This window comes from Archocentrus centrarchus, chromosome 11 (assembly GCF_007364275.1).
Source record: "Archocentrus centrarchus isolate MPI-CPG fArcCen1 chromosome 11, fArcCen1, whole genome shotgun sequence".
Classification (NCBI taxonomy): Eukaryota; Metazoa; Chordata; class Actinopteri; order Cichliformes; family Cichlidae; genus Archocentrus; species Archocentrus centrarchus.
This window is the reverse complement of record NC_044356.1, coordinates 2,592,422-2,616,895: the sequence shown is the minus strand read 5'-3', so window position 1 is coordinate 2,616,895 and position 24,474 is coordinate 2,592,422. Positions and strand designations below refer to the sequence as shown.

The following is a 24,474-nucleotide window of genomic DNA, read 5'->3' as shown; positions in this document are numbered from 1 at the left end:
TGTGAGGGGTCCTGGAGGATGTTCTGTGCCCTCCTCTGGCAGCGGGCATTGAACAGTTCCTGGAGGGAGGGCAGGGGACAGCCTATGATCTTTTGAGCCGTGTTGATGATTCGCTGGAGTGTTTTCCTGTCTGCTGCTGTGCAGCTGTTGAACCACACGCACAGACAGTAGGTCAGGATGCTCTCTACAGAGCAACGGTAGAAGGACACCAGCAGATTCTGGGTCAGATAGTTGCTCCTAAGAACCCTCAGGAAATGCAGTCTCTGTTGGGCCTTCCTGACAATGCTGGTCGTATTGATACTCCAGGTCAAATCATCCTGCAGATGTACTCCCAGGAGCCTAAAATCTGAAACCAGCTCCACTTCATCCCCCTCGATGAACAGAGGTTGAATGACATGTGTTGTCCTCCTAAAGTCTACTACCATCTCCTTTGTCTTAGTGGTGTTCAGGATCAAGTTATTCTCACTGCACCACCTTGACAGCCGCTGCACCTCGTCCCGGTATGCTGACTCATCCCCGCCTGATATGAGCCCCACCACAGTGGTGTCATCCGCAAACTTAATGATGCAGTTACTGGCATGTATGGAGGTGCAGTCATGTGTGTAGAGGGTGAAGAGTAGGGGACTCAGCACACAGCCCTGTGGAGAGCCGGTGCTGAGGCTGATGGCTGAAGAGAGGTGGGGACCTACTCTTACCCTCTGGGAACGGTCTGTCAGGAAGTCCTTGATCCAAAGACAGGTGGAGCGTGGTATCCCCAGATCTGACAGTTTAGTCACCAGTCTGCCAGGAAGGATGGTGTTAAACGCCGAGCTGAAGTCCACAAAGAGCAGCCGAGCGTAGTTCCCCCCCTGCTCCAGGTGAGAGAAGGCAGAGTGGAGGGCCGTGGCAATGGCGTCCTCTGTGGACCGGTTGGCTCTGTAGGCAAACTGGTGGGGGTCTAGTCTGGGAGAGAGACTGGAGATGACGTGAGCCCGGACAAGCTTTTCAAAGCACTTCATAACAATTGGTGTTAGTGCTACTGGCCTGTAGTCATTCAAACCTCTGATAGTGTTCTTCTTGGGGATGGGGACGATAATGGAGGACTTCAGGCAGGAAGGGACAGCAGCCTGGCTCAGGGACTGGTTAAAAATGCTGGTAAAAATACCAGCCAGCTGAGCCGCACAGACCTTCAGTATCCGTCCAGAGACACCATCGGGCCCCACAGCTTTCCTGGGGTTCACAGTTTCCAGCATACGCCTCACCTCTTGCTCTTGCAGCCTGAGGATGCTGCTGCTGCCTGCTGAGGGATGTTGGATGGCTGTCTCTGATTGCTGTACCTCAAAGCGTGCAAAGAAGCTGTTCAGCTCCTCTGCCAGATTGATGTTACGCTGATCAACTAACAGGCTGGGTTTGTAGTTCAAAATATGCCGAACCCCTTGCCACACCTGCCTGAAGTCGTGGCTCTGGAAACAGTCCTCAATCCTCCTCTTATACACAGCCTTGGCCTCCCTGATGCCCCTCTTCAGGTTGGCTCTGGCAGCGCTGTAAAGCGCCCCATCACCAGCTCTGAAGGCGATGTTCCTTTCTCTGAGTAAGCTCTGCACCTTTCCATTCATCCATGGCTTTCTATTTGGAAAAACCCGGATATTCTTGTCCACAGTTACAGTGTCGGTGCAGAACTTGATGTAGTCCAGAACAGCCGAGGTATACTGCTCCAGGTCCTGGTGCTTGAATACGTCCCAGTCAGTTGTTTCAAAGCAGTCCTGCAGCTGTTGAGAGGCACCTTCAGGCCAGGTCTGAACAGTCTTAGATGTAGAAAGAGCAGTTTTGCTGAGGGGGGTGTATGCTGGAATCATAAGCAGGGACAGATGGTCTGACTGGCCCAGATGTGGCAGTGGCACAGCCCTGAAACCCAGCTTGATGTTAGAGTAGACTTTATCCAGTGTGTTGTTCCCTCTTGTAGGGCAATTAACATGCTGATGGAACTTGGGTAGAACAGTCTTTAAATCGACATGGTTAAAGTCTCCTGCAATGATGTGTACAGCCTCAGGATATCTGCTCTGTTGACTGCAAACCGTGTCATGTAAGAGACTAACAGCCGAGTTAGCATTAGCATCAGGGGGAAGATAAACAACAGTGATCAAAACAGCTGTAAACTCACGGGGCAGATAGATGGGCCTGCATTTAACAGTCATGTACTCCAGGTCCGGAGAGCAGTGGCTGTTCACAGTCATACTGTCTGTACACCAGCTGTTGTTTACATACAAGCACACACCCCCTCCTCTGCTCTTACCGGAGGTCCGCATTCTGTCATGCCGGTGCGTTGTCCTGCCGGCTAGCTCGATGGCTGCATCAGGAATGGATGAATGAAGCCAGGTCTCAGTGAAGAGCAAAACGCAGCAGTCCTTCACGGTCCTGTTTGTAGCCACCAGCAGTCTCAACTCATCCATTTTATTCGGGAGTGATCTTACATTGGCGAGGAAAACACTGGGTAACGGAGGTCTATGAGGCCGTTTACGTAGCCTCTCCAAAACGCCAGCTCTGCCGCCTCTTTTCTGCCTCCTTTCTCTGCGCCGTCTCCGTCTGCGACCCCCCCTCACAGGGATGATGAACCACAAAGAGCCAGGTGGTCTGGCGATGTCCACCGGGATGTTGTGAGAGTGGAGGAAGTCAGCCGTAACCGCCTGCTCACTTTGTGCTCCTATATGTAGGAGTTCGTGCCGTCTGTATATTATAATGTCCGCCCGACATAATGGTGATGTGTTGAGCCACAGTTGAAGCACACATAACAACATACACAATTTCACAGAGCACCGAAAAGGAGAGCACTGAGCCGCTGCGACTATGCGCGCCGCCATCTTGAATGAATATACACAATATATTCTCATGCCAGCTGCTTCACACTCAGCTGTGACCTGTTCCACTGCGAGCTGGAGGCCACCACCTGATGAAGCCAACAGGACCACATCATCCGCAAAAAGCAGACACAAGATTCTGAGGCCACCAAGGAAGAAGCCTTCCACTACATGGCTAAGCCTAGAAATTCTGTCCATAAAAATTATGAACAAATTTATGACAAAGGGCAGCCCTGGTGAAGTCCAACACAAAAAAATGAGTCCGACTTACTGCCGGCTATAAGGACCAAGCTCTCGCTGCAGCTGTACAGCAACGGACCAGACACCCCATACTCCCGCATGACTTCCCACAGGATACCCTGAGGGACGCAGTTGAATGCCTTCTCCAAGTCCCTATAGCACTTGTAGACTGGATGGGCAAACTCCCACGCACACTTGAACATCCTTGAGAGGATAAAGAGCTGGTCCAGCATTCCATGACAGGACGAAAACCTCATTGTTTCTCTTGAATCCGAGGTTTGATTAACGGATACCCTCCTCTCCAGCACCCTGGCATAGACCTTACCGGGGAGGTTGAAGAGTGTGATCCCTTGAAAGTTGGAGCACACCCTCCGATCTCCCTTCTTAAAGGTGGGGACCACCACCCCGGTCTGCCAATCCAGTTGCACCGCGCCAGGTCTCCACATGATGTTGCAGAGGCATGTCAACCAAGACAGCCCTATAACATCCAGAGCCTTCAGGAACTCAGGGCGAATGTCATCCACCCCAGGGGCCCTGACACCAAAGAGTTGTTTAACCACCTCAATGACCTCAACCTCAGTGATGGGTGAGTCATCCCCCTCATCCCCAGACTCTGCTTCCACTACAGAAGGCATGTCAGTGGGATTCAGGAGGTCCTCAAAGTATTCCTTCCACCGCCTGACTATAGCCTCAGTTGACGTCAACAGCACCCCACCTGCACTATAAACCATGTGAGTAGAGCAGTGCTTTCCCCTCCTGAGTTGCCTGATGTTTGTCAGAATCGCTTCGATGCCGTCCGAAAGTCTTTTTTTCCATAGCCTTACCGAACTCCTCCCACACCTGAGTTTTTGCGTTGACCTCCACCCAAGCCACGTTCCGCTTGGCCTGCCGGTACCCGTCAGTTGCCTCCAGAGTCCCACAGGCTAACTAAGCCTGATAAGACTCCTTGATGGCTCCCTTCACCTCCGGTGACCACCATCTGGTTTGGGGGTTACCACCACGACAGGGACCAACCACCTTACAGCCACAGCTCCTATGGGCATCCTTAGGATCACTGTTCCGGTGCGATGTGGACTGGAGTGGATGTCTAGAGTGGATCTGGATTCTGCTGTAATTAGTGATAACGGCCTATTGAGACTGCTAGCAGGCACAGGAGGGCCAGTCTGAACTACACTTATGGGACTGATAACTGTTAATAAAGCGCATTTAAGGACTGCTAACATTCAAATCGGCTGAATTAGAGAGGTAGCTGGCTGCTGGGAGGGACTACAATGAATCCAGATCCACTCCAGACACCCACTCCAGTCCATGTCACACCGAAACAGTGTTCCTCGATTAGAACGATGATAACAACCTTTTTTGCTGGCTAGGAGGTGGAGACGGCCCCTCCTGGCCCTTAACTATGGGTCTAATAACTGTTGATATTGTGCGTTTAATGGACTGATAACATTCAAAGCGGGTGTTCTTCATGGAGCCCCAACTCAAACATTTCAAAAATGCATTTCTGACTTTCTGCTTTTTTTCTTAATTATCTCAAGATAACAGTAAAGGTGACTGATTTTCACAGGACTCATGCTTCTTACCCTATATTTACAATATCAACATTAAGTGTTTTAAGCATTTTTTAACCTAAGCATGCGAGGATATCTTGGATCCTGAGCTTTTGGTCAGTCAGTTATGGAAGTGTGACACTAGATGAGTGTAAGGTCAGAACATCTCAGGCTACTCTCAGCTTCGTACTGTTTCCTCTGTCTCACCGCAGGCCCTGGGTACGGGCTGATGTCACAGCCTTCCCTCCAGGACAGGTTGAGGCTCCTGATGAACTCCAGGTAGAAAGGATGGCTGATGTTCAGCATGGAGAAGCCCACGATGTTTGACTGATCATCCACCACATCATCAAGTCGGAGAAGGGGGAAATCCTGAAGACAGACAGAAAAAACAAAACAAGTGAGGCAGGAAGAAGACAGAAGGAAAAGAGGTCACCTGTTTTGTGATGTATATCAGCCAGTTGTGTTTCAGGGCAGTCGTTGTGAGGTGCAGAAACAATGAAGGGGACTGAAAATCTTAAATGGTGAGGGATGAAATTCAATTCAATTCAATTTTATTTATATAGCGCCTGAAAGCTGAAGGCTCTGCCTCCCATTCTACTCTTAAGTATCCTAGGAACCACAAGTAAGCCAGCAGTCAGAGAGTGAAGTGCTCTATTGGGGTGATACGGTACTATGAGGTCTTTAAGATAAGATCGGGCCTGATTATTCAAGACCTTGTAGGTGAGGAGAAGAATTTTAAATTCTATTCTAGATTTAACAGGGAGCCAATGAAGAGAAGCCAATATGGGAAAAATCTGCTCTCTCTTTCTAGTCCCTGTCAGTACTCTAGCTGCAGCATAAATGAGCATCTTCTAATTTAGTGAGACGCCATTCCCTCTCCAGCTTACGGGTTATCTGCTTTAAGCTGTGCATTTGTGAATTATACCACGGAGTCAGGCACTTCTGATTTGAAGCTTTCCTTTTCAGAGGAGCCACAGTATCCAAAGTCGTACGCAGTGAGGATGTAAAACTATTGACGAGATAATCGACCTCACTGGGAGCAGAGTTTAGGTAGCTGCTCTGGACTGTGTTGGCACTGAAGAGCATAACAATGAAGGAATTAGATCCTTAAACTTAGTTACAGCACTTTCAGAAAGACTTCTACTGTAATAAAACTTATTCCCCACTGCTGTGTAATCCATTAAAGTAAATGTAAATGTTACTAAGAAATGATCAGACAGGAGGGGGCTTTCAGGGAATACTGTTAAGTCTTCAGTTTCTATGCCATATGTCAGGACAAGATCCAGAGTATGATTAAAGTGGTGGGTGGGCTCCTTTACATTTTGAGAGAAGCCAATTGAATCTAACAATAGATTAAATGCAGTGTTGAGGCTGTCATTTTCAGCATCTACATGGATGTTAAAATCCATCCATCCATCCATCCATCCATTCTCTTCCGCTTATCCAGGGCCGGGTCGCGGGGGCAGGAGCCTAAGCAAAGAAGCCCAGGCTTCCCTCTCCCCAGCCACCTCCTCCAGCTCATCTGGAGGGACCCCAAGGCGTTCCCAGGCCAGCCGAGATACATAATCTCTCCAGCGTGTCCTGGGTCTACCATGGGGCCTCTTCCCGGTGGGACATGCCCGGAACACCTCACCCAGGAGGCGGCCAGGAGGCATCCTAATCAGATGCCCGAGCCACCTCAACTGGCTCCTTTCGATGTGGAGGAGCAGCGGCTCTACTCTGAGCCCCTCCCGGATGGCCGCACTCCTCACCTTATCTCTAAGGGAGAGGCCAGCCACCCTTCGAAGGAAACTCATTTCTGCCGCTTGTATTCGCGATCTTATTCTTTTGGTCACTACCCAAAGCTCGTGACCATAGGTAAGGGTAGGAACGTAGATCGACCAGTAAATCGAGAGCTTCGCTTTTACACTAAGCTCTCTCTTCACTACGACAGACCGGTGCAGCGTCCGCATCACTGCAGAAGCAGCCCCGATCCGTCTGTCGATCTCCCGCTCCCTTCTCCCATCACTCGTGAACAAGACCCAGAGATACTTGAACTCCTCCACATGAGGTAAGAACTCGTTCCTGAGCCGGAGAGGGCACTCCACCCTTTTTCCGGCTGAGGATCATGGCCTCAGACTTAGAGGTGCTGATTCTCATACTGGCCGCTTCACACTCGGCTGCGAACCTTTCCACTGCGAGCTGGAGGCCACCCCCTGATGAAGCCAACAGAACCGCATCATCCGCAAAAAGCAGAGATGAGACTCTGGGGCCACCGAGGAAGAAGCCTTCCGCCGCCTGGCTACGCCTAGAAATTCTGTCCATAAAAATTATGAACAGAATCGGTGACAAAGGGCAGCCCTGACGGAGTCCAACACCCACAGGAAACGAATCCGACTTATTACCGGCTATTCGGACCAAGCTCTCGCTGCGGTTGTACAAAGACTGAATGGCCCGCAACAACAGGCCAGACACCCCATACTCCCACAGGACCTCCCAAAGGACACCCTGAGGGACGCGGTCGAATGCCTTCTCCAAGTCCACAAAGCACATGTAGACTGGTTGGGCAAACTCCCACGCACACTCGAATATCCTTGAGAGGATAAAGAGCTGGTCCAGCTTTCCGCGACCAGGTCAAAAACTGCATTGTTCCTCCTGGATCCGAGGTTCGACTAACAGACGGACCCTCCTTTCCAGCACCCTGGCATAGACCTTACCAGGGAGGCTGAGGAGTGCGATCCCCCGAAATTTGGAGCACACCCTCCGGTCTCCCTTCTTAAAGATGGGGACCACCACCCTGGTCTGCCAATCCATTGGCACTGCCCCAGATCTCCACGTGATGTTGCAGAGGCGTGTCAACCAAGACAGCCTTACAACATCCAGAGCCTTCAGGAACTCAGGGCGAATCTCGTCCACCCCAGGGGCCCTGCCACCAAGGAGTTGTTTAACTACCTCAGTGACCTCACCCCCAGTGATGGTCAAGTCATCTCCCTCGTCCCCAGACTCTGCTTCCACTACAGAAGGCGTGTCAGTGGGATTCAGGAGGTCCTCGAAGTATTCCTTCCACCGTCCGACTATAGCCTCAGTTGAAGTCAGCAGCACCCCACCCGCACTATAAACCGTGTGAGTGGAGCACTGCTTTCCCCTCCTGAGTCGCCTGACGGTTTGCCAGAATCGCTTCGATGCCGTCCGAAAGTCTTTTTCCATAGCCTCACCGAACTCCTCCCACACCCGAGTTTTTGCTTCGGCCACTGCCCGAGCTGCATTCCGCTTGGCCTGCCGATACCTGTCAGCTGCCTCTGGAGTCCCACAGGCTAACCAAGCCCGATAGGACTCTTTATTCAGCTTGATGACTCCCTTCACTTCCGGTGACCACCATCTGGTTCGGGGGTTACCACCACGACAGGCACCAACCACCTTGCAGCCACAGCTCTGAGCAGCAGCCTCAACAATGGAGGTGCGGAACATGGTCCATTCGGACTCAATGTCCTCAGCCTCCCTCGGAATGCTGTCGAAGTTCTGCCGGAGGTGGGAGTTGAAGATCTCCCGGACTGGGGCTTCTGCCAGGTGTTCCCAGCACACCCTCACAATACGTTTAGGTGTGCCAGGTCTGTCTTCCCCCGCCACCTGATCCAACTCACCACCAGGTGGTGATCAGTTGACAGCTCAGCTCCTCTCTTCACCCGAGTCTCCAGAACATACAGCCGCAGATCTGATGATACGATTACAAAATCGATCATCGACCTGCGACCTAGGGTGTCCTGGTGCCATGTGCACTTATGGACATCCTTATGTTCGAACATGGTGTTCGTTATGGACAAACTGTGGTTTGCACAGAAGTCCAATAACAAAACACCATTCGGGTTCAGATCGGGCAGGCCGTTCCTCCCAATCACGCCCCTCCAGGTCTCACTGTCATTGCCCACGTGAGCGTTGAAGTCTCCCAGCAAGACTATGGAGTCCCCAGATGGAGCACCCTCCAGCACCCCACCCAGCGACTCCAAAAAGTGTGGGTACTCTGAACTGTCATTCGGCGCATAAGCGCAAACTCCATGTCCCAATAGCCAGTTTCGATAGCCGGGGATCGGTCCGCCAGGGCCTCCGCCCTTGGCCACCGCCTGACACACACTGCACCCGACCCCTACAACACCTCCTGCGGGTGGTGGGCCTACAGGAGGGCGGGCCCATGTAACCTCTTCGGGCTGCGCCCGGCCAAGCACCGGATGTTAAAATCACCCACTATAATTATTTTATCTGAACTGAGCACTAAATCAGATAAAAAGTCTGAGAAATCAGACAGAAACTCTGAGTAAGGACCAGGTAGACGATAGATAATGACAAATAAAACAGGTTTTTGATTTTCCCAATAAGGATGGACAAGACTAAGAGTCAATGATGAAAGAGAACAAGAAAAGAAAAAGGAAACAATTGACTTCGACAGCTTGATTAGAGTTTTCACAACATTAAGTTCAATGTTTAATTCAGAGCAGGGAAGCCGAGAGAGAAAAAAAAGCTTTTCTTTTCTTTTTGTTTGAAAAAAAGATGGACATCAAAGGCTGGGGGATTTCAAAGAACTTCAAATTGTCCTTGAAGGCAAGTTGGTGTCACGCTGAGCTCTGTTGCTGAAATAAACCACAAACTGTTGCTCAGCGCTCACAGGGTTTGTGTTCTGCAACAGATGCTGACAATGAGACATTTAGCCTGAGCTGTAAAGAGCGGAGAATGCAGGCAGACTCCAAACAAACAGTCCACCTGCTGATTTTACCGTGTATCCCCTCACCAGACAAAGCTGTTAATTATGTTTTTCTGAAACGAAAAGAGTTCTTTGTTTTCAGTTGACTGAAAAATGAAGCTAACATTAAAGTGCCAAAAAATTGTTCAGTTCCTCTAATCACCACTTGAGGCTGGCTTCAAAAGTGACTTAGCCCCCATAAACTCCCATGTAAAAATTTCCAACTTTATAGCAGAAAAACCTGTTTATCGTTTAGTATAAAAATGGTCATAATAGTTTCCTCCTTTAATTTTTTTTTGACTAACTCACCTATTTGGACATTGCAGTAATGCTACAGTCACATGAGGGAAGACAATGGTTAGAGACTGCGAGACCACCAAAATTATTGTGACCGTATGCAATGACCTTGCAATCTTGTTGCCTTTTATTTATTTTTTTTTAAAGCCTGTCTTGTCTGGCAGGTTTTGCAATCAGAGTTATGATCTGAATACACAGTTGAGCCAAACATATCCGCTCTTCCAAGATGAGCTCTATAGATTCTCTATATGCTCCACTTAGTGTTTTTCCTTTTATTGTATTTATTTAGTTGTGTTATTTTTTACAAAAATGTATACAGTAGCAGTCAGAAGTTTGGACACACTCATGGGTGGGTGTCAGCAATGACCAGTGGGGAGCAGTAGGGAGAAGTAACCCCAGCCCTCCTCGACTCTGTACATTCAATTCAATTCCATTCAATTTTATTTATATAGCGGCAAATCACAACAATCAGTTGCCTCGAGGAGCTTTATCTTGTGAGGTAAAGACCCCACAATATGGGGGCCAGACCCAGGTCCAAACATACACACACACATACACATAGCCACATATTCACCCACCCACATAAAACCCACACACATTGTGCATTTACCCCTGTCTCTGTCTAAGACACACACTTATCCACATCCACCCACTGTCTGAAGTGGGGGCGAATGTATGCCCCCCCAGGGCCAACAGCGACCCCGGGATGCTGCCAGCCCGAATCATCATCTGACTCTCACCCCAGGTGAGATGTAGGAAATAGGGGTGTAGGATGACCCGCCTGACTTGTCAGTGATATGATGGGTGCATGTGTTTGTGAATGTATGAGGCGTAAAGTTGTGTGTGAGGCTAGGGTGCTCATAAAATTGAGGGGAAAGATGTAACAGGAGCACCCGACCACTGGTCATCAGTGGTCATCCACACCGGCCCCCCAAAACCCTCAATGTCTAAGGTGCAAATAAAACTGAGGGGCAGACAGTAGTGAAGAGATGAGTGGGAGCAGCCTCATCTGCATCATCAGCTCAGCGTGTGCTGGCAAACAGCTCATAAAAATATTCATGCACATTAATAGTTGGTTATAACCTGAACTGATTGTGTGTTCTGAATACTGAAAAATGAGCCAGGATAACAAAAAAGGCCTCTGAACAGAAACATTCAGGATGATCGCTGTGGGACTGTTTCATGAAAGGTCCTCAGAGCTCAAACACAGCCGACTGCAGGACCCTGTGATCAGAGTTAAATCCCTGCACGATTCATGGCCGATCCTTAGAAAATCACTCTCTGAACACTTTGCAAAGAGCAAATTAAAGTAAAAGTAGTTTAGCTCAAATCACATCCATCATGTAAAACTGCTCCATTAAGGGGTCCATTAGACCAAATACATAAATAAATAATAAAAATAAAAACACACACACTCGTGTCTGCTTGGAATCAGACCAACAGCACAGTATTAAATAACTCACCAGCCCACATACACGGCACTAACGAGGGAAATGGACCAAAGTTAGTCTGAACTGAACCAAATATGACCCATGGTGCACGTCCACTGGTCTACACAATGACCTGGTATACCTTCACCTTCACATTGACATTTTATCCAGTAAGCAGCTCTTTCACCAGCACCTCACTTTACACTCTCAAAAACTCTACTGCCTCTTTAGGGCCAAACTCTTTTCTCATTGGTCAGCTCCAGATGCTAAATGATCAAACAACAGGAGTCACATCTGACTTTTTAAGAAGAAGAAGAAGAAGAAACAGCCTTTATTGTCCCACAGAGGGGAAATTTGGGTGTAACAGCAGCCGCAGTTATTATAAATATAAATAAAGATATAATAATTCACACTATTAAGAAAAGAATATATATAAAATCAACAAACAATATTAACCTTAATACTACTAATAATAATAATAACACTATATACAATGTACATGATGTGCCGGACTATTTACAGTATATTATATATTATCCTACATTGTGTAGGCTATTGTGGTTTTTGTTGGGAGCAGTGATGGTTATAAAGTCTTACAGCTGCTGGGAGGAAGGATCTGCGGTAACGCTCCTTTTTCTCCTTACTCTAAGCTCAAACTGGCAGCTTTAACCACCAAGACTAATCGTTATTCTAAAACCATTAGGCAATAAATTAACAGACTAACAAAGAAAGCTTCTGAGCTAAAATCATTGTTTTCTCTGTCATCTTCAGGGTTTCTGCCTTGATGATGGATGATGAGAGTACAGTAAACTCAGGCTAAACTAAGCCCTAACCGGATCTGCAGCCATATAAATGCAACAAAGAATTTTGTGTTTTTTGGCTTAAATGTGACTGTTAAATTTGCTGCTGTATAGCCTTAACATAGTTACCATTAACCATTTTTAAACATATTAAAGCAGCCTTAAAGTGTTAAAAGCCTTACACTTCACATCAGTCCACTAGTTAGTGTAGTGGTCATATCTGTAATAAATTCTCACATTGATGTGATTAGAAATAATTTAACAGCCATCCAAATGTAATTTAAGAAAATGTAATCATTTTAAAAGCCTTTTTCCCTCATTTTTAAGACCCCACACCACCCTGTAACACTCAAACTACAGAAAAAGATCCGAACCCAAGCTTTACTGCACTACAAAAAAGATTCATCCTCTGGGGAGCAGATTTGTGCTGATGAAGTTTGTTTTAACCATTCAGGATGCTGAGCTAAAGGGAGCAGATCAGATATCAGACCAGGAGTCACTTTCTCGGGGCCGTGAAGATGCTCTCTTTCTTTCTTGGCTGAAATATCTTTGAAGCTTTTGTGCGTTGATGAGGTCATTGCTCAGACTTATATTGTTTTATTTATAAAGCATCTGAAGAGTCTAAATTTGGAAAGATGTCTGGTCAGCAGTCATCAGTCTGGCCCACTGCTGGACGGACAGGCTGTCATCATCATTATTTGGCAGTGTGAAAACATTTTGGCACAGATTCTCTCTAGTCTGCAGAAACGGGGTCTGTGGAGGGAGGAGGAGGAGGAGGAGGAGCGGAGGTCCAAAATTCAAATGATGTTTTACTCAAACATCCTGGGAATATTCACACCCTGAATCTTTTCTGTCCAGCTGTTTAGCACCAATGCTAACCTGAGTGTGAGGTGAGTACTGTTTTTCCTGAATCCCTCTGACACTTATTTACTTAACAGCATCCCAGCCTGTTGGGAAACTGTTGCAGTTGGTGGTGCGGTTGTTCCTGCCAGTGCCAAATCAATTTCAGCTGCAGCCAAGTCCGTTGTCAGACGGCAGGCGTGCCAGCCGTGACAAAGAGCAGTTGGCTGGAGGAGTGGCAGCGAGCGGGCCAGATCTGCTGAGGGAGGAAACACTGCGACAGCATCCCAGGACACCAGAGAAGCTGTGACTGCAGCACACTTTAGACAGGATGTTAGACAGAAACAGCTTTTCAGCAGCTGACGAGGGCAGATCAAGGTCGGGATGAGGAAGAGATGCAACATTTTCACCGTGGCTTAGATTTGTGATGTTTAAGAGCAATAAGTAAGATTTAGATCCTTCCCTGCCACATTCAGAAGAACATAACCATCATATATCTCCAGAGGCTTGATGAGGCTTTTGATCAATACCCATGACTCACTGATTACTTCACCCAGACTCAAGGCAGTTTGGGCTTTTGAAACTCAATTGAAGTAGGACACTGAGCCCCCCATCCATGGCCAAATTGACCTTCCAAGAAGGGCTGGGATGAAAAAACTGCTTCTGGGCCACACAAGCTGCTACATTTCATTACTGTAAGCTCACATTGACCTATAGGGCACAACACACATCAGTGTCACCAGTAATCACAGCTGTCCTTTATCCCAGCATCAACATCAACCACGGAAATGCACAAACTGACCACAAAGAGTGGAAAAAAGTCCAAAAGAATCAGAACGAGAAACAAAATAAACACTGAGAGAAGTGAAATGATCGCATTAGCAATAAAAACGCTCCAACAAAATGACAAAAATGACTCAAGTGACCACAGCAAGAAATACAATGAAAATGACATTCAAAGCAACAAAAGTGAGATCCAAAATTCCCCAAACGAGAAAAAAGTACAAAACTGGGTCAAAAATGAAAAAACAAAACAAAAAAATGGACCCCAAATGGGTATACAGAGAGGCCAAATGATCCACATATCACAATATGACCACAAAATATAATAAAGATAAGGAACAAAGAAATCAAGGTGAGAAACAATGACACAAACACAAAAATCCTGCATGCTTTTGCTCATTTTGTGTGCATACGAGGTGTTTCCACACAAAGGTGGAGTGAAAATCTTGAAGGGGAGGACCTGGCGAGAGTCATTTTGATGGAGATGCTGATGAACTTTTTCAATCTGGACCAAATCGGTGGACCAGCTGACAAACCGACCGGCACTGCCAACACACAGGAGTTCCCTGATGGGACGCTCCGTGATGCAAATAAATAAAGAAGGAGGTCCAGATGGCATCACTCTGGAGGAAATGTGAGACCTTGCAACCAATTAATTTAATCAACTTAATCTGATGTTTGGTTTGACACTCTCACAGTCTTACATGACGCCAAATTTTCAGCACCTTTCTTTCTGCACTCAATTCATTCACACAAAACCTCTCAAACATATTTACAGACATACAAACTGTTATATGTGAGATTATTATAATTATTTGATTGGCACTTGTAGAGGAAAGCATGCACACACTTAGGAAATAACCCAACCTTTATTAGTGATACTGCAATGGCTGGCAGGTTTAAAGCACAGAATTATAGAGTGCAACATCCACCTCTGCTGTTCAGTCTAGTTGGGAACAAAAGCATCTTATTAAAGTGTCGTGCAGGTGAGCAAGAGTTTCCTCAGCAGTTTCTTTCCTGCACCCAGTTACCCAGTTTCATTTGTTGGGCAGTAAATGAAAGTTTGCACTCCCCTCTTCTGCTTTCATGTGCATCACTTCTTCTAGACTTCATGCAGTTAGAGCTTGTTGCACCATCCCACTGCACCTCGCTCCTCTCTGTTTCTTTGGCTATGTGATGAGCATTTTATCATACAAACAGCACTTTACATTTAAAAATGCACTTTATGAGGTGGTATGTAACTCAATGCTGCAAAGAATTACACAAATCACACCTGCTCAGGTACATATGACAGGAAGGTTCTGAGAGCATGTCTATAAATTTGGTTAATTTCCCCTTCAACCTCATCCTCTTGAACATGTCCAGTTTCCAGCATGGCTGCTATCTTTTGGCTCACTTACTGGAAGTTATTCACTGGGCTGTGCACCGAATGGAAAACAATCTGAACTTTGATCCACACCAACCCAATCTTTCCTCACCACCTGGACCACTCCCTGCAGTCTATCTTTGTCCATGTCACAAACATACAAAGTTGAGGGACGATGAGCTCCATCACACATGCACAAAACAACAGGACATAGCAGGACATCTACTGAGAGATCTAAACATGTCAGCCTCACTAAAAACGGTCCAGTGGTACATGAGAAAATGATCTTGAAAGTGAGATCAGGTAAAGCTTTATATTTTTATGGACCTGTTGAAAGAACTCTTTGATCACACCTCATACTCCAATACTCCCATCAACACCAGCGGGCAAGCAAAGGCCCTTATTTTAAGGTTAACAGTTAAATAATGTTGAGTGTGATACTTATTTATGCCTGAGGGTTTACTGTTTTTCTGCTTCTGCTTTATTTCCTGTTATACATACATACATTGTTCTAAAGGCAGATGTTAACCCAAAGTTTCAATCATGGTCAGTCTAAGTCCAACTGATCCCTGTGAGCCAAAGATCAAGCCTGCAGAGTGCTCTACAGAGAGCTTTTTTCTACTCTTGGATTTGTATGAAGTCATATGGAGAGGATGTCTGTAATATGGTCATCTCAAACCCATGGCTGTAAGCATGCTGGAGGCTCCAACCAGCCACTGAAGCTTCTGTTTGTGAGGAACAGCCAATCAGAAAAACAGCTTGTTATGTACAGATGATGAACATGGAGGCTGCACCAAGAAATTTCCAGTTTTGTGCTTCCTTCCTAAACTCAGACGTCTCGTAATGAAACGGTGGCGATGAATTCGGTGCCCTGAAGTCTGCCTGTTTTGTCACAGTCAGCAGAGTGTGTTTAATGCAAAGTTAAAGGTAGGTCAGAGAGGTGCCGCAGGTGTACAGGTGCATGTGGAAGTATTGAGAAATAATTTTCATTTTGGTTCCTTTCCAGGCTTCTGTTAGGCGGAAGAACGACAATTTCGCCCTTGGTCTGCGAGTGTGGCGTGAAGGGCCCCTGTGAACGGCCCCGTTAAAGTATGTGACACGATGGTGTTTAGAGTCGAGGCAGAGATCGAGACGAGTTATTATCCACACAAAGTCTCTTGTACAAGGGCACGACACTGAACAGCGAAATTATAATGATGACAAACGGCAGAAGGACCAGCATGCATCTGTGACGAGCTTGGAGAGATGAGGAGAGCGGAGGGAAGAGGAGACATATGAAGCGAGGGGAGGTGAGCAAGGTAGCAGAGTTTAGTTTTAGCATGTGACCTACAAACATCCTGAAGGTGTAAAAACTGGTTCAGAAGGAACAGAGCAGGAAAGATTAGGATGACAGGAAGGGAAAAGAAAAGAAAAAAGAAGGTGAAATTGCAGAAAAATATGATAAGAGAGAAAGGTAGGAAGAACTGGATGGACGCAAAGGGCAACAGAAGGGGTAGAAACAAAGAAAGGTAAAGAGGGGGAGGACCAGATGAATGAACTGGGACAGATTTAGATAAGGAGATGAGCAGCAACAAAGCAGCAAAATGTAGGAAGAAAGAAAAAGAATGAATCAAAGAAATGGAAAGAAAGAGGGAGTTCAGGCAACACAGTGAGAAATGGAGCAAAGTAATGGAGGAGAATGGAGCAGGGTAAGATGGAGGAGGAGGAGAAAAAAGAAAACCAAAGTAATGAGAAAATATACCCACAAGCAGCAATAATGTAGGCCCAAGCAAATGGCAAACATTTGAACTTTGTGTCAGCTGCAGTTGAGCATTTGAGAGCGCACCACATGTATGAGTTACTATCTGAGTTACTGTTTGCAAGTGCAGCCTAGCCTGCTCAGGATTTGAACCCCGGAACTCATCTGGAAATTGCATCCTTATCTGGAAGGCAAAGTTACTGACTGCACCTCTAGAGAGGCGTTTTCCCACACGTGCATTCTCACATCCTTAATATCTGGGTTATGTTTGTATATTTCAATTTAAAATGCTTGTAAAAGTTTAAAATGTATATATGTATATGATAAAGTTCTGGAAGGATCACACATGATTCTTGAGGGACGCCTTTATCAGCCATCGTCAATAGTATCAAAGCCTATTGAAGAAGAAAGCTATGGAGAGAAGGTTTCAAACTGGCCAATAACTAAAGGAAAGGAAGGAATGAAGAATCAGACAGATGGTAAAACCATTAAGACTCAGCTTCTTTATGGAATGACTAGAAGGATCGTGGACATTGAGGTGAATCCAACTAAGTTCCAAGTGATGAAGGTGTGAAGCTCTTACCATGGTGGTGAGGATGTACTTATAGAAGGCTGATGTCATCCCCAACTCGTTTGCCTGCAGAAAAGCAGAAGAAAAGCGCTGTGAAGCTACACAACCCAAAACATCCTCTGCAGAAACATGTCACAGTTCATTTTAAAAGGAACCATCTGCTCCAGATTTTCCACTCTGCAAACTCATTTCTCCTAAATTAGAGAGTTATGTGACAGAATGTGAAGCAGTGTCCCTGCTGGAAACTGATGATCCTACAACAGGATCCGTCAGTGATGAAGGACTTCTCAGGGAGACTTCTCAGGGAGTTGATAATAATCACAGCGCGCTCTCATTTTGCAAATTGCAGGTGAAAAGACATTTAAACTCGGCAGAATTTGGCAAAAAATAAAAAAAATAAAATACAACAGCATGGAGAAAACTGAAATATATTTGGGGTTGGTTGTTATATCTTTAAAAGTTTTCAGTGTGCACACATGAATGGATGAATGTAGGCTGTATACAGGCCACACAGTGTCCTTCCATGATGTTCTGTTCTTTCTCAGGTTTCTTCTGCCGGAGGTTTTCACAAAGCACATGATCATTTGTGGCCATCTTCCTGATGTACTCGTGGATCTTTGTTGTTTCATCCTGTGTAGTGGTTCTGACACTCACTAGTCCTTCCTTTTGCTTAGCGTCCAGTCTCAGGGTGCTGGATTTGGGGTGAAACGCTCCACGCATGCTAAGGAGCTTTCTTGTCTTGATGTCAGTGCCATGATGCTGTGCTGTTGTTGTTGTGGTTGATGCTCTCTCTCACTTCTATCAGGAGACGGGTGCACTGGGGTCTCTCTGCCTCTCTGCAATGAAGCCGGTACATCACCTGTTTCTTGTTCTGCGCCAATCAAATAGGTATTCAGTCCAAATCGTTGGTCTTTGCCAGAGTGTCTGTTAGCCTGTGCGGTAACGACCTTCAGCCGGTTCATGCTTAGGAAAGTTTTGTGTATCTTGCTCATGTGTTTATCTTTGTTTAGTTACTTCCCTACGGAGACCATCACCCCCTTCACTCGCCTGCATCACTTGGACTGGCTTCTACTCCACGCTTCCCAGAGATCATTCACTACTCTACCATGCCCACCCTTCTGGAAATTGTCTAAACCACCTAACAACTTTGGAACTGCTGTATCTGTTTCTGGGTCCACCTCGTAGCTTCGGCCACAGGCCGTGACAGTCAGTGGCTTCTCTTTCCTCCCTTGGCCAGCTTATTATCCCAGCCGGGCCTGGATGCCTGGCAGGCCGTAGGAGTTGATAGCCCAGATCTTGTTCTTCCCATTCAGCTGGCTCTTCAGGACTTGCCTTACTCTCTGCAGGTACATGACGGGTGCAGCTTTCCTAGTGCCCTCTTCATGATTCCCTTCTGCCTGCAGGATTCCAAGGTACTTCTAGTGATCCTGAATATCAGCAATGTTGCCTTCTGGTAGTGCAATCCCCTCAGTTCTGACTATCTCCCCTCTCTTTATTTACACTGCTCCAGTATAAATAACATTCCAACTCCATTGCTGTAGATCCTGGTGGTGTGGATCGATATCTCATTCACTCCTGGCAAACAGCTTGATGTCATCCATGTAGAGGAGGTGACTGATGGTTGCTCCATTCTGTAGTAGGTATCTGTAGCCAGTCTTGGTAATGATCTGGCTGGAGGGGTTCAGGCCTATGCAGAACAGCAGTGGGGGCAGAGCATCTCCTTGGTAAATTGCGCACTTAATGGTAACTTGTGCAATTGGCTTGAAGTTGGCCTCTAGTGTTGTTCTCCACATTTCCACTGAGTTCCTGATGAAGGCTCTTAGGTTCCTGTTGATCTTGTACAGCTTTAGGCATTCTACAAGCAGCAGTGGTAAAGATACAAACTTGTTGCAGTTACATTTGCATATATATATATATATATATATATATATATATATATATATATTTTTTTTTTTTTTTTTTGTTTGTTTTCACTCATTGTTCAGTGTCATTATGACTTACTGTTCAGGTTCATATCACTTGGGTGGGTCCAGGGGAAAATGTGCTTCCCACTAAGTTTTCAGGACAGTTGGTGTATTGTTAGTTCAGGAAGGCCATGAAGTCAAACTCAGTGACAAGTCAGATCAGAAGATCAGAAGATCAGCTGATCTCGGTGCAAGCTCACATCAGCTGATGATTTAGCTGATACCCTTCTACAGGTGTCCCATGTAGGGCACAGTATTAAAGCTGCAAGCTGCTCTGCAGCCCAGGTCTAATCAGGTCCTCCTCTTCATGCTGTTTCTGACAGTCTGGTCTTACTCCAGTCTTAAATATAACTTACTCCAGATGGAATAACAATCTCCTGTTTACTGTGGTCCAGGCTGATTTTGTGGGAATGTATTTTTTTTTTTTTTTGGCATCGTTTGGTTAGAATTTGTTGAAATTCGATCATTTTTCATCCCAGTGTAACATCGTTCAGGTTAATGCACAAGTCTTCCAGAACAGAAGCTGACAGGCAGTGGAGGATTTAAACTGGCATCCTCATACTGCAGAGCCTGCAGACTGCTTCAGTTATTAATCCATTAACCTTCTGCACACTGTCAGCTTATGTTTCCTTCAGTGTGCCTGCAGGACCTGAACTTAAAAAAGTCATGACTGAGTTTACTGAGTAATTTTGTCTTGTATTTTAAACTTCTTGCACTCCCCCAAGGTTACCGATATGAGAGGGAAGCTGCAACCTGCCAAAAGCGGGTCGATTTAGCTTGTGGCTTTAAAGTCTGTCGACTTTCCCGGCCAGTTTGGCAGTAAACCAGCCCAGCGTGTCTGAAGGTCCCGTTCTACCCTGTAAACACCGCAGAGGAAGAAACACTAAAACCAAGAAATAGAGCTGTTACAGACAGACAGCAGAGCAGGACCGAAGAGTTCACAAATGAATGATGAATGATGGTGAATTTTGTTCAGGATTAATAAAGTTTTATGAAATGAGGAAACATTTTACTAACACAATGGTTACAAACTGGATTTCAGTTTCCTCAGCGCTGTTTTTGGCCCAATAATCAGACTCTGGTTCAGCGGGGAATCAAAGATCCATGAAATTCAGATCTTCAGAGCTGAACTCTGGATCTTTCAGCTTCTTTTGCTCAGTTTTGTATTTATAGGCATTGCCACCCCATGTTTCAGCTTGACACGTACAGGATTTTATGAAAGCAGCAAACTGCATTTGCATCTGACTGAATATACCTGCGCATGTTCTTGGGATAGTAAAAAATATTTAATTTGTCATTTTGTCATGTGAAGGTTAACTTTTTTAAAATATCTCTGATCACATGCATTGATCAGAGGACGCAGGTCCGGCTAGTCCCACTGCTGCCCAGCTTCAGTCAGCATAGAAACAAAAGCCTGTCAGATGATCTCAGCACCACCAGCCAAGCTCCAAACGTGCTAATATCACTTAATTTGAAAATGAATGATATTTCTATTAATCATATACAGAACATGGTGCATTCCAATGCTTTTTCTCAAGTGGTGAAAGAGATTAATTTGAATATTTTTCATGTTTACTTCTGTTTTTTTGTTCCAGACCTGGATATTTAAACATGTTTCTGTAATGTATCCATTACATAGACTAACAGTTTTTGTCTTTTGATTTACTTTTTCATCCGTTACCTACAGGTATTACAAAAAATTGTCCAATATGTTGTTCACCATATTTTTTCCTGTCTTTGGCCAAGCTTGCAGAAAACCTGCCTGTGTGAGGTGGAAAGTAGCCGTGCTAACCAGCAGTGTTTTGCTGTACTTGAACGTCACAGCCAAGGCCACGTGGAACCAGGTGGAACCAGGTGGAACCATGTTCTACACTGTGGACACTAGCATAGAAGAAACCAAGGCTGCTGCTAGCTCTGCTAAGTTTAGCCAAAGTCTTCAAACTAATCTGAGCCTGCTGTCGTGTGCAGGTGCTGCGCTGTGTGGTAGAAATTAAGTAAAACAACAAACATTTGATTTAATTATGTCCATTTGTTTATTTTTGATGCATGCATGGATGCGTGGATGTGCTGTCTGACCTGCAGTGATGTTTCCTGTCTGAGTGTGACCAACATGTTTTGATCTGCTCAGTTTCTCTAAAGTGGACGTATGAGGTGATCAGTCATTTTCACTAGAATCAATATAAAATAAATGAATCGTGACCCGGGAAAGGGTGGTGACCTGTCCAGGGTGTACCCCGTCTCTCGCCCTACAGCAGTTAGGAAGAAAATGAATGGATGGATGGAAATTAATCAGCTCCTCCCGCTACAGCTGCTAAAATATGTTTTTGTTTCCTGCTTTATTCTTCTTATTTAACTTGCACTTATGTACTTCCTGGTGATTTTGCACTGCAGCTCCCATTAAGCCTTGGCTCATCACCAACAAGTGAAATGCTGCCAAATCAGTGAATCTATAGCTGGCGTCACAAGAGGCTATTCTGGAACCATAACATCAGTTTTTAGCTTCTTATAAAGCTAAAGCTGTAATTATTCATCACATTTTACTCCTAAATGGCTCAAGAATGTTATTTCAAATGTGCGATTTCCAATTTAAGAAAAAAGACAATCATGGATTCCTTTTCATTCTACAGAAAAGTGAAGCAATGCAGGTTTGGAGAAGGAGAAAAGCATCAGAAATAAGAAAGTTTAACAGTGAGCTGATGCAAAGAGCTCAATCAGTGGGTGTGCTGACCTTCCTGAGGATGTGGTATGAGATGGAGGCGTTGGCATCAATGATGATGGTGGCCACTTTGTCATCACGTATCTCCTTCAGCAGGGGGGTGGGGTCCAGGCTGTCGTCCAGCATCCGCACAGACAGCGTCTCCCTGGAGATGAGGAAGTGGCGGACCAACTCCTCCAATCGCAGCAGGCCTACAGGGCAGGAAAGGAGTGTGAGTCACGACATCTGTCTAACCAATCATGGATTATGGTTGGGTTCACAATCAGCTACATTTGGCTATGAAAGTTTTTAGATGTCCAGGTGCACGATACTGCAATAAAACTCTTCATCCAAAGTGGTTTTAAGTGCCTAATGTGCAGCTGAAAAAGAGACCAGTGTGTATGAATGATGCTCGGCTGAGTGTTTAGCTTGTTTGCTTGTAAAATTATTGCTCTGACTTGTAAAAAAGGGTTCCAGAAATTGATGGGACTCAGAGTCATTAGAGAGACAAATAACTGCCGCTGCTCTACAGACTTCCAGGCCTAAAAGGAAGTGATAAACAGACCAGGATGAAGGTGATTATGCTGAAAGTCCATTAATTTTCTCCTCTGAGAATGAATCTGGACCCATGAGTCCATACAGCTGAGACAGGATTTACTTATTAGAGTTTTTGTTAAATCAAAATCAATTTCTGATGCTTTTTATGGTCATTTTTTCCCATTGCATTCAGTATTTGTATTTGTATATTGCTGCGACTGAAGTGTTGTCCCACACATGAGGGCCTCCAGGTAAAAACATGCAATGCAAGCCCCAGTATCACACAGAGGCCATGCACTGTGTTAGACAGCAATAGTGAAAAACATCTTTCTTTTCTTGTTTTGTATATTTGTTTGAAATATAAGAAATTATATATTTGTTTGAAAGCAAGTGGTCACAGATTATCCGGAACAAAATTATCTGACCAGCTCAAATACAGGAAATGTTGAACTGTGACAGCTGCAGCTCTGTAGAGCTTCAGCACCACAGGAGGGAAACAAACACACAAAAACTACTGAGAAATCATTTCATTTAAGGGAAGATTAAAAAGGCCAAATAGATGAGAAATAATCTAATTAAAATACCTCCTGAGTAACTCTTAGAAAAGGCTGCTGTGCTTGCATCACCTCAGTTTTAACATTCAGAGCCGGTCGGCCGCCGTCTCGTTACCTCGTCTGTCCCTGACAGAAGCAGCAGGCGTGTCTCCACTAATCGCCACCATAAAGTGTTCATCACAGCCCCGCTGAGTTTAACTGGCCGACAGCACCACTCAGGACAACAATACAAGCCCGTTAAATGCTGCCGTTAACGGGCCGAGGCTACGGCTAAAGACTGAGAGATGTTAGAACAGAGAGCCGGGGCAGCTCAGTCGGCTGGAAAAAGTAGAGGGAGATTAATGTGGGAAGGGTGGAGGGAAAAAGAGAAGGAGCTGAAGGAAGTGGAGAGAAAAGGAAGAAGGTTAAAATAAAAGTGAGAGAGAAGGCTAGAGGGTTAAAGAAAGGAAAGGAAAGGAAAGGAAAGGAAAGGAAAGGAAAGGAAAGGAAAGGAAAGGAAAGGAAAGGAAGAATGCTAGAATAAAAGGATAATGAATGGCAGAAAAAAAATGAAAGTCAGACAGCACTAAGGAGCTGGCTTTACACCAGCACACAGTGGTGGAAAACTGTTAAAAATGCCACTGGAAAACCTGGAAATCCAGGTTACAAAGTAACAAGTCATTGTCAATTTGTAGTCAAGTTGCTGCTAGAGCAGCTGGTCGGTGTAACAACCTGAAATGCATTAACAAGGACTGATTTGTGGCTCCATCACGCAGTCAGAGCAAACCATGAACAGGTTGTTGGAGGATGTTGGAACAAATGCAGTCAGTTGCATCTCAAGTTCAGAAATGTTGTGCACACTCAAATAAGGAACCACATGCAGGACAGCAACTATCAGCTTGGAAAACAGAGAAACTTTAAGGAACTCGCAAAATCAAAGTAGTACAACTGAAGGTTGTTTTACTGAAGGGGAAATGCAGGATTATTCCTACAGACTGAGACTGAGAACCTAAACTTCATGGAGCAAGAGCTCAGTCAATATGGAGACAACTGAACTGACAAAGCTGGAGGGATGGACAGGATTAGCCGTACACAGACGCCTGATTGATAATGAGACACAGGTGGAACCAGTAAGGGAAGTGAAGATGTGGGAAGACGTAGAGCTGATAGGCTTTGTGATTTTCGTGGAGCTGTTCCGACACGTGAAAAACCAACAGCAATTTTTAGGTCATCAGTGTAAATGTAGCTCAACACTCAAGCATCTCATACCTGTTTAATGATGCCATTTGAGCTCCAATTAAATGTAACGCCTCGAAATTTCACTGAACACTACAGAGTCTGGAAAAACTGCTTGCTGTGGACAAACCCCAACTGTTCCTGTTCAACAAATTCACTCCTTCAGCACTTTGCCAAGTATCTAATTCCAGTGGAGCAGCACTGAGTGACTGAATGCAGAGTCGACCATGAATAATAAACCGAGAGTTTGAGTTCAGCTCATAAAGTTCATGCTGGAGAAGCCACGGTGGCTCCAAACTCGATCGTTTTCATCCTTAAAGTGGATGAAGCTGCAGTGGAACCGTCAAAC

The 24,474-nt window shown here is 45.5% G+C and overlaps 1 protein-coding gene across 1 annotated transcript in view; it reads right to left on the bottom strand.

Annotated features, from left to right (window-relative positions):
- LOC115787873 (glutamate receptor ionotropic, kainate 5-like) overlaps positions 1-24,474 on the bottom strand; it is a 128,985-nt gene that overhangs the window by 58,710 nt on the left and 45,801 nt on the right. Inside the window, exons 5-7 of the mRNA XM_030740641.1 lie at positions 21,853-22,031; positions 17,173-17,226; positions 4,832-4,993 (exon numbers count right to left, since the gene is read on the bottom strand). Of these exons, the coding sequence (XP_030596501.1) occupies positions 4,832-4,993; positions 17,173-17,226; positions 21,853-22,031 (395 nt within the window). The remainder of the gene's footprint in view (positions 1-4,831; positions 4,994-17,172; positions 17,227-21,852; positions 22,032-24,474) is intronic.